The sequence below is a fragment of the Xenia sp. Carnegie-2017 genome, unplaced genomic scaffold (assembly GCF_021976095.1).
Source record: "Xenia sp. Carnegie-2017 unplaced genomic scaffold, XeniaSp_v1 HiC_scaffold_2, whole genome shotgun sequence".
Taxonomy (NCBI): Eukaryota; Metazoa; Cnidaria; class Anthozoa; order Malacalcyonacea; family Xeniidae; genus Xenia; species Xenia sp. Carnegie-2017.
In genome coordinates this window covers 8,379,249-8,388,873 of record NW_025813482.1, presented here as the reverse complement: position 1 = coordinate 8,388,873, position 9,625 = coordinate 8,379,249, and the positions used below count along the sequence as shown (strand labels likewise).

Below are 9,625 nucleotides of genomic sequence, written 5' to 3'. Positions count from 1 at the left end.
AATTTTTGGAATTTGCGTCCCTTCTTAAACTAATGCACATTTAAAGCAACACATAACTTGATAATATTGCTCATAGATAATTCGCTTACGCGAAAATTATATGATTATGGCTGATACTTGAAATAACCATTGATATGGTATCCCAGATAGATTGAAAATCTTCGACTGTGGCATGAACTACTAGCTAGCTCCACCTACCTATTTGTTTCTTCATGGAAGGCCAAACCAGCTGAATTAAACATTTTAATATCTCTGAGTGATTAAGAGTCTCTGACTCATTTTCAACTATCTTTGAACCGAAAAATGGTCGAAATCAAATCTGAAATTCAACTTTGTATGTCTTTGTACACCTCCAAGCTGTTCCTCATCCTAATTTTTTATTTTTGTTGTGTAAGCCAAGAAATGCGCCAACTCCAGATTCCTAGGTAAACAACATGATGATGTTGTTATGTTAGCTCAGATTCACGAGGTATTGATAACTTAAAAAGATTCACATTTGATCTTATGACAAATTTACTTGAATCTTTTGTACTATTTACATATTAAAGAAATAAAAGATGTTTTTCGTTTTACTGATTTGCTCTCGAGTTCTCTCAAGTTCCAACATCTCGTCGGTTTGCATATAAGCCTGTGCAAACACTTTCTGTTCTTAGCTGTGTAAGATATAACTAAGAAATCCAAGTTTTTCAAATGCGAGCGTCGAATAATCTTATCATGCATGCGTGTGAAGCTGAGGTAGCCATTTATTCGCTAAATATGATTGTGTTGTTTAGATCTACTTGATGGTGAAGTTTTGATATGGTCTTACGAACAAAACAATATATCAGGCAGAAAAAAAATGGAAACAAATCTTTATCAAAGCTACTTGATTTTCATTTGTGCGTTTTCTTTTACAGCGGGTTTTGACAATTCGGTTATCTTACCAACGGTATGGTACTATATAAAGGCTTTAGATCAGACTGAAAACTTTTATGCTGCTGTTTTAGCTGCTCAATGTCTGGGATTCGTCATTGCATTGCCAATTTTTGGTAAAATTACGGATCGACTAAGAATGATGTCCAAACTTGTGCTTTTGCTTGCCATCACCGTAAAAATAATTTCAAATATTGTTTATGCATTACCTTTATCTGGCTTTTGTCCTCTTGTCGGATTATTTTTCTCGGGAGCAGCAAATGGAGTATTCGGAATGTTGTATGGACAAATTGTGCGATTCACAAAGAGCAAATATCGATCAAAACTGTTTATTCTTGTTGACTCATTGTTTACGCTTGGCACTTCTATTGGGTCAGGACTAGGAGGCGTTTTTACTTTCCATACAAACATTTTAGGACTGAAAATCAATGATGGAAATTCACCAGCAATTATCTTGCTTTTTATTTGGTTTGTAGCTTTAATTGTGTTAAGTTTCCTCCCATCTAAATTTGGAGACAAAGAAATATCAAGAAAAGATTGTTTTCCTGGGGAAAATGATGAAAAGCGCTCATTAATAGAAAGTCTTGACTTTACTGTGTTATGTTTATTGTATCTTATTTTTACAAATTCCATTGTCGTGGCAACGTGCACTGGTATTTTAGAGTTAATATCCATGGAACTATTTCATCTTAAGCTCCTTCATGTCAAACTTCTGTTTGCAGTTGGAATGGCGTTTGTGTTGGTGGTAAACATCATTTTTTACAATGCATCAACATATTATAATGAGAAAACTCTATCAATTTTCACTATCATTTTACAGATTCCTGCAATACTACTTCTTTGTACTTATGCAGCTTTTTGGCGTGATGCACCATTCTCTCTAAGCTATACTTTAATAATTTTTGCCTGCTTTGGTTTTCCTCAAGTTTGTTTTGCTGTTGTTAGCTCATTGTTATCAAAGATCACGCCAACGCATCATGCCAACACAATTCAAAGTATTGCAATGTTAGATACATTTCTGGCAGCACTTGTCGGTCGTGGACTGTCTGGTATTCTATTTAAGAAAACCTCTCTCATTATTTGCAGTTGCAGTTATTTTCTCTTTTGGTTTCTGGGATTTATTTGGTTTGGACTAAAATATCCTCATTTAGCTGTCTCATAATGTCGTCGAAGAAACAGAAAACCTTTAAACCTTTACCAAAAACCACGAGCAAGATCAAGATAGAATTCTTTTTTACTTTGCAAATGTGATAAAAATTTGCAAATAACTTACTAAATCAGCTGCACAAATTCTTTTAATGTTGCATAGCAATGTAGCTTAGTTTTTGATTAACATGAACAATATTGTGAATGACTATAAGCACTTTTTTAAATATTGAAGTCAGGTCTTTCAATAGACCTTGCAGAGCTTGTAATTTTGAAAACTATGCATGATTAGACCATTGAACTAAAATACATGGAACGCTATCTAAAGCGAATTGAAGTCAAATCCTACACCCAGACACGCGTGTGTAGTGTTTCAACTTCTGAAAATTGATTGACTACACAAGCGTGTCTGGGTGTAATCTCGCGTGTCTGGGTGTAATCTCGCGTGTCTGGGTGTAATCTCGCGTGTCTGGGTGTAAAATTTGGCTTCAAGAATTTATTAGACTTTTCTATTACAGGTAGCATTCCATGTATTTTAGTTCAATGGATTAAACAGACCAGCAAATTTTACTTTTTAAATATTTAAATTTATTTTGATTTTTGACCATGATGATTGCGTTAAACGCAACTTTTGGCAAGCCCCTTGCGAAGAAAAAACATTCACAAAAGCTTTGTTTTTGTTCCATATTACGATTCTTACCACAGATATTCTTTTTAAGTTTTGGCACAATAAAACCTCGTTAAAATCATCCCTGCGATGGCTTACTTGTGATATGAACATAATCGCGCAAGTTATCAATGCTAAAATCCTCTTATCAATTATCCAAAGCGTCGTTTACACGAGCAATTTTTATGTGACAATTTTTATATGACAACTTTAGGCTGGTTTTTTTAAATATAAGGTTTGGGAATGTGTTTAAAGCTTCTGAAAAGTCCTCAAATAAAAAATTGAGGACTCTTGAAAAAGTGTATAAAAAAATCTAAATCTAAATAAGTGCTTGAAAAGGGCGTGAATGAAAATAACTCCGTAATGTATTCCTACAAATGTTTCAACAGGATATATTATTTATTGAGTTGCAAACTATCTCTGGTTAAATGTTAAAATTGGACGCCCAAAAAGCCCGAGCAGAAACCGCAGAAAGCATCGTCAGAAAATCATCATAAAATTAGGATTCATTTTATGAAGAAACCCTTAAGATTGTCAAAATATAGTAACTACCCTTAAAACGTGACTCGTGTAAATTTTGACAAGCCACAACGTCAACATGTGCTCGATTAAACTACTTAAAAAATCCTTAGATATTTTAACATAAGTACTGCACGTCAAACCTCTAAAATAATGTAAAGACAGTTAGCCGGTTTTCACAAATTTAAATTTTTCGACGCTTGTATAGCACGATGATTGATAAGGTCAATAATTATGCTAACGTATCAGTTATCAGGAGCTTACATCCATCCAGTTAACAATTTGCCGGTATAAGTCAATGGTATATACTTCAATAATGGTGGCGTTTAGCAAACTTCAAAATCGTATCACTTCAACAATTTCAGCAAATAACTATGGTATTGCTGCTGCTGGCGCTGTTGCAGTTGCCTTCTTTATTTGGAATAAAGGACGGCTTGAAAGAAAAGAAAAAATGTAAGTTTGTGTCATCCCTTCATATTTTAATGTGTTTAATGATATGCAAAATTTGGTTTATTTACTCTGCAACTGGGGTCAAAGTATGTGGATTTTTAACCAGAAATTTGAGGTTCAAAATTAAATTATTGTTTGTGATGGCATTGAAATAAGTTTTTGTGGTTCTTGTTTTATAAATAATGATTTTTCAAATAATGCAAAACAAAACATATAAATCCAGCTTTGTACAACATTATTACGTATGTACGTAAATAGATATCTGACTACAGACACGTGACGTTTAACTGCTGCCGTGTAAAATAGTTTTATCAAAAAAAAAATTTCAAAGTCCATAATGCATACTTTCCAGGCTGTCAAGTTAATAGAATGCTTTTCACATATATATTTCTATGCATTTAGTCAATTTTTACGTAATGAAGCATTAATTTGCCTGCGAAATACAGCATGAAACATGACTGTATACTTCATAATCCATTAAAAAGATTCAATATAATCACAAACAAGGAAACATGTACAATAGCAACTGAGATTCAATGATGACCTTCAAAATACGTTGCATGATTAGAATAAAACTGCAAAGTTTTATTTTCATTTTTAAAATTTCATTAATAAGTTACGTATAGTGAAATTTGTTTCAGAATTGAATGGTCAATAGGTAATTTTGTATGTGTTTTTTGTTAAACATTCATGTTGGAAATTATGCAAATGTAATTAACTATTTCTTGATTGCACTATTGAATCTTGTACGTATGACTTCATTCCTGAAAGAAGAAATTGTTGGGTTTTTACCAATTAAAAAAATACCAGTGTTAATTACCTAATCTTATTTTGTTACTTTGTCCATGAAAAACTTAATGACTCATTAGTAAATTCCTATGAAAAAGAACTAGAATACATTTTTGTAATTTACGTTAGGCTTGATGATAAAGATGAAAAAGAGCATTCTGCAGTCTCTCTAGAAATAAAGCATAAGGTAAGTGAAATTTTGCTGTGTGTATTAATCCAATGTATACTGTGTGTATATTATTTACTTGGCGTATCCCTCTCTTTACTTTTATACTTTGTTCAAAATTTGATATTAATAACAATAACAAACCGGAGTAACTTAAAGTTTGTTTCATAGAGATAAAAATTTGCATGAGAACTTTTCTTAATTCTTCTTTTATTCTTTGCCACATCTGCAAAACAAAGTTCCAACTTTCAAACATTACCTCTTATACACACTCAAGGTGTTTATGATGTAAATTTTGTAGAAATTAAATGTGCCTTGCAATAAAATGAGACTTGTCGAATAATGTGGCATTTATTTTGCGTCAGGAAGCATAGTAAAAATGAAGAAATAATACAACAACCAAATGAATAACAATAACTCTGCATAAAGAACTAAAGATACCTGTAGGAAAGAACAACTGCCACACTTTGACTGGTGTAGTTGTGTGAACATTTGAAAGAGTGGGAACATCTGAAAGACACCACATTTTAATGCAAAATTTAAATGTGATTCCATGAAATGATTTACCAGTATCTACTACAAGTGTTTTGACACAAGACTGCTTAAAGTTTATTCTTGTCTAATTTCTCTGAAATTAAATTATTCCAAGAAAAAGTTACTTTTTAAACAAGGAGGGCATGTACAGGTGGGAGGGCACGTACAGGTGAGAGGGCATGTATAGGTGGGAGGGCATGTACAGGTGGGAGGGCATGTACAGGTGGGAGGGCAGGTACATGGGGGAGGTGGCACAGGTGGGAGGGCATGTACAGGTGGGAGGGCATTACAGGTGGGAGGGCATGTACACAGGTGGAAGGGTGGGAGGGCATACAGGTGGGAGGGCATGTACAGAGGGGCATGTACAGGTGGGAGGGCATGTACAGGTGGGAGGGCATGTACAGGTGGGAGGGCATGTGGCAGCAACAGGTGGGAGGGCACGCACAGGTGGGAGGGCATGTACATGGGAGGATGTGGGGATGGCAGGAACATGGTGGGATGCATGGGTACAGGGCATCATGGGTGGGCATGTACAAGTGGGAGGGCATGTACAGGTGGGAGGATACAAGTATGGAGGGCATGTACAGGTGGGAGAACATGTACAAGTGGGAGGGCATGTACAGGTGGGGATGTACATGATGGCATGCATGGGAGGGCATGTACAGGTGGGAGGGCATGTACAGGTGGGAGGGCATGCAGGTGGGAGGACGCAGGTGGGAGGGCATGTACAGGTGGGAGGGCATGTACAAGTGGGAGGCACATGCAAGTGGGAGGGCATGTACAGGTGGGAGGGCATGTACAGGTGGGAGGGCATGTACAGGTGGGAGGGCATGTACAGGTGGGAGGGCACGTACAGGTGGGAGGGCATGTACAGGTGGGAGGGCATGTACAGGTGGGAAGACATTTACAAGAGAGAGTCATTTAGATATATTCATTGCTATATAAATTGTGTAATGTGTATTGGAGGATGGTGTCATTGCTATTGAAGCCAGTCGTGTATTTGTGGAAATATACTACTCAATTATGATAACTTTAAAAGTTATCAATAACATACAACGCTATCAATAACATGCATACAATCGGTTTGCTAATGTGCACTAATTATTTGTCAACAGTGCAATTTGCACAGTTTTTGTCTAAAATATAAAACTTTGCACAAACAATATGCGAAAAAAGGGAATGTTATGCATTAATTATTAGCATGTAAATTGGCAGTACTTGTAATATATTGTCAATATGATGTTTTATGATAGGATTCAAACATTAATAGAAACATGAGGAAATTGAGCCATTGGAGTTGTAGTGCCCTACATTGTACACAATGATTAAATGCCACAAAACCAGTTTACACTGTCATCTGCAATCAAAGTGTAATATCAAGGTTGCAGGCAGTGTAAACACTATTCTTTGACTGTTATGACTTTATTATAAAAACTCACTGAGTTACATTTAATGAGTGAGACTACTAAATCATCACATGATTATTCAAATGCCATAGATGCATGAGAAAAATGACTTTATCGTGGATTAGAAGGAGCACAGAATTTTTATTGCCCTCTGTGAGTGTGAGTTAGCTTTTAGAATACGAACATTGCGGCCTCTGCAAAGCTTAATTAAGAAGTTGGGGCAACAATAAAATGGATTTTATTGTGTATGATCAATTAATAGACAACGTATCTACACAACACAACCAAGTATAATTCACATACAATTTTGCTCACATAAACAGTAACTATGTTTATTGTTATTATCATGCATTACACATTACATATCATCTTAGTGTACGGAATTTAGGACGTGTTCGGAACACAAATGAAGTGCGAACGCTTCTAATCAGTACTGTACAAAAAAATGCACGTATTACCCTTTAACGTACATCGATTTAGTTATGACTTTCAACGTACATACATTTTTCTCGAAAATTTGCACATCGTTTTTTCTTAACTAATTCGCGCACTGCAATACAGTGGAACCCGCCGGGTGCCTCGATAATACGGCCACTTTTTATTATCCTTGCAACACACTAATGTATATTACAATAAAGTTACCCAATTAAGTGCGGCTACCTCTTTAATACGGCATAGAAATCCCCCGTTTATACGGCCAATCCAAATCGTAAATGTATTGTTGGAATTGAGAAGTGTTATGCCAGTTATAGAAGACAAAATCTTAGCTGCATCATATTACAGATTAATTTCAATTTTAACATTCTTTCATGACTGAAAACTTTATGAAGTCTTGATATTGTAAAGTTCAAAATAAAATTTCTCGGATGACATCATGCTTGAAATTTGTATCTAAGATTACCAACATAAAACATAAAAAGTTTCAATTAAATTTTTCTCTAATATTCTCTCTATTAACAAATAAAACACTGTTTATTTACATAGAAAAGCAAGAAAAGCAAAAGTCGAGTTGCCGTAGATAACAAGTTTTTCAGGTATTCTTCTGCTTCTAATAAAGTTATAATTTGCAACATTTCTATTCAAGAATAGCGTTGTAAGAATATTGTATTATTGTTGGATGTAAACTTGCTGCAACTTTATTGCAATTATACTTCATTTTAAGTCCATATAATTTCCAATTGTATATTGATTCCATATTGAAACAGAGATTAAGACTGCACTTTTGTGCGTTATCGTTGTGTTTGTTCCCATGATATTTTGCAACTACATTTCAGGGACCTTTTTCAATTGATTAAAATTGTTATTCCTGGATGGTTAACCCCAGAGGTTTGTAACCGTTTCTGTATAAAATGCAAATTTCTACAGTATACATCATTCTTTCTGTTTCATTTAACAATTAAATTTAATAATTAATTAGTGCAGATTACCAAGACATATGCAAAATTCTAGTTTAATGTGGGTGCCAATGATTGGCTGTTAAGGTGGTTTTTATTACCTTAGACCGGTTTATTGGCTCTTGTCGCCGCTTCTCTTGTAACAAGAACATATTGTGATTTATGGATGATACAGAATACCACAAGCATTGAGAGGTTTGATATTTTCTGTTTGCTAACATATACATATACGTACCTATAATGTGTGTAGAGTAATGATGGTTGAAATTATTTACCACTCTTTTGTGATCATTGTTTTTTTCAAAATGTGAATACTTAAAAAAAGTTAATATGTAGTTTTTTTACACGTAAATGCATTGTTGGTCAAAAACTACACGTTGTACCCTTTTTTTGTCATCGCTTTAAATGTTGAAAGAAAATTCATTCATTGGCTAAAAGTTTGTGAACATTTTAAAGTTTTGTGTCTACTTTCAATGTCTAAATTCATTATTGTTTTTTTTAACAAAGGTCCGTCATTGGTCGTGATATAGATGGCTTTAGAAAGAATATTTTGGCATTTGTTTATCGTATGCCTCTTGTGAGTTCATATATTTTAAAGTCATGAGGACTTGTAAAACTCTTTTCTTTCATATGTTAAACAAGTCTTTAACTGTCAAAAATGTTTTTGCGTTTTTAGCTTTCTATCGTGAACAACATTCTTAAGGTAGATTTCTTGTTGTGTTTATTATGCAAGGCCACGCAATTTTTTGTTATTTTAAACGTATTGTGCACGTCTCGTTCTGTCTTTAATGCTTTAGTTTTATCTATCACTTTTATATTTATCAATTCTATATTATTTACTTTCTTCCGATAAAAACTAAAAAAAAGCTCGACTTTGACTATTGACATGATGACGTGTATTGCTTTGTAGCATATTTAATGTAGCTCAAGACTAGTGAGTTCTGCATTTATTAAGAATGTAGCTAAACCATAATTTATAATCGACTTTTGATGTAGGTACACAAGTTAAGTATGCAAACTTTATTTTTAGTATGGTTTAAATGAATTAGAGCTTTGCTTACGAACAAGAATGACAAAACATCTTCTCTCAAAATATTTGAGGTATGAAACTTGATGTGTTTTTGTAGTGTATAAATGAATGCTATCGATAATTGTACCAAGAAATGAAATGGAATGAAACAAGCACATTGTATTTTGCATGATGAATTGCAAGAATATGTTATTTAAAAATACGTGAACGGTACCGTAACATGAGGCGAAATTAGTCATTTAAAATCATAACATGGTTCATTTAGACATGTGTCTTGGATTGTTTTTCTTCATTTATAAATGAACCAGTGCATTGGTTTCTGTTGATCTTTTTTTTCAATCATGATCGCAATTTTTTTATCACTTATTCATTTATTTATTTGAAATTTATCTATTTTTAGTAACTTCGTCTATTATAAAATCAGTAATTTGGATACGAGAATTTCCAATCCTGACCAATTACTCACCCAGGTAGAAATTTCAAATCTTTACACGTCAATTTTAAGTAAGTAGCCATATGGCGGGAGTTACGTTGTTTTCGTATTTCAGGATGTTGAAAAGTTCTGTAGTGGTTTGGTTGAGTTATATTCTAATCTTAGTAAGGTTTGTGTTT

At 34.0% G+C, this 9,625-nt stretch overlaps 1 protein-coding gene across 2 annotated transcripts in view; it reads left to right on the top strand.

Moving 5' to 3' along the window:
* Positions 1-3,537: 3,537 nt before the first annotated feature.
* Positions 3,538-9,625, top strand: part of LOC124439909 (ATP-binding cassette sub-family D member 3-like) — a 16,329-nt gene continuing 10,241 nt past the window's right edge. For both annotated transcript variants that reach the window (XM_046990196.1, XM_046990197.1), the window contains exons 1-10: positions 3,538-3,697; positions 4,613-4,670; positions 7,574-7,623; positions 7,864-7,915; positions 8,090-8,178; positions 8,491-8,560; positions 8,660-8,686; positions 9,014-9,084; positions 9,414-9,483; positions 9,562-9,615. In XM_046990196.1, the coding sequence (XP_046846152.1) occupies positions 3,543-3,697; positions 4,613-4,670; positions 7,574-7,623; positions 7,864-7,915; positions 8,090-8,178; positions 8,491-8,560; positions 8,660-8,686; positions 9,014-9,084; positions 9,414-9,483; positions 9,562-9,615 (696 nt within the window). In that variant the 5' untranslated portion in view covers positions 3,538-3,542. The remainder of the gene's footprint in view (positions 3,698-4,612; positions 4,671-7,573; positions 7,624-7,863; positions 7,916-8,089; positions 8,179-8,490; positions 8,561-8,659; positions 8,687-9,013; positions 9,085-9,413; positions 9,484-9,561; positions 9,616-9,625) is intronic.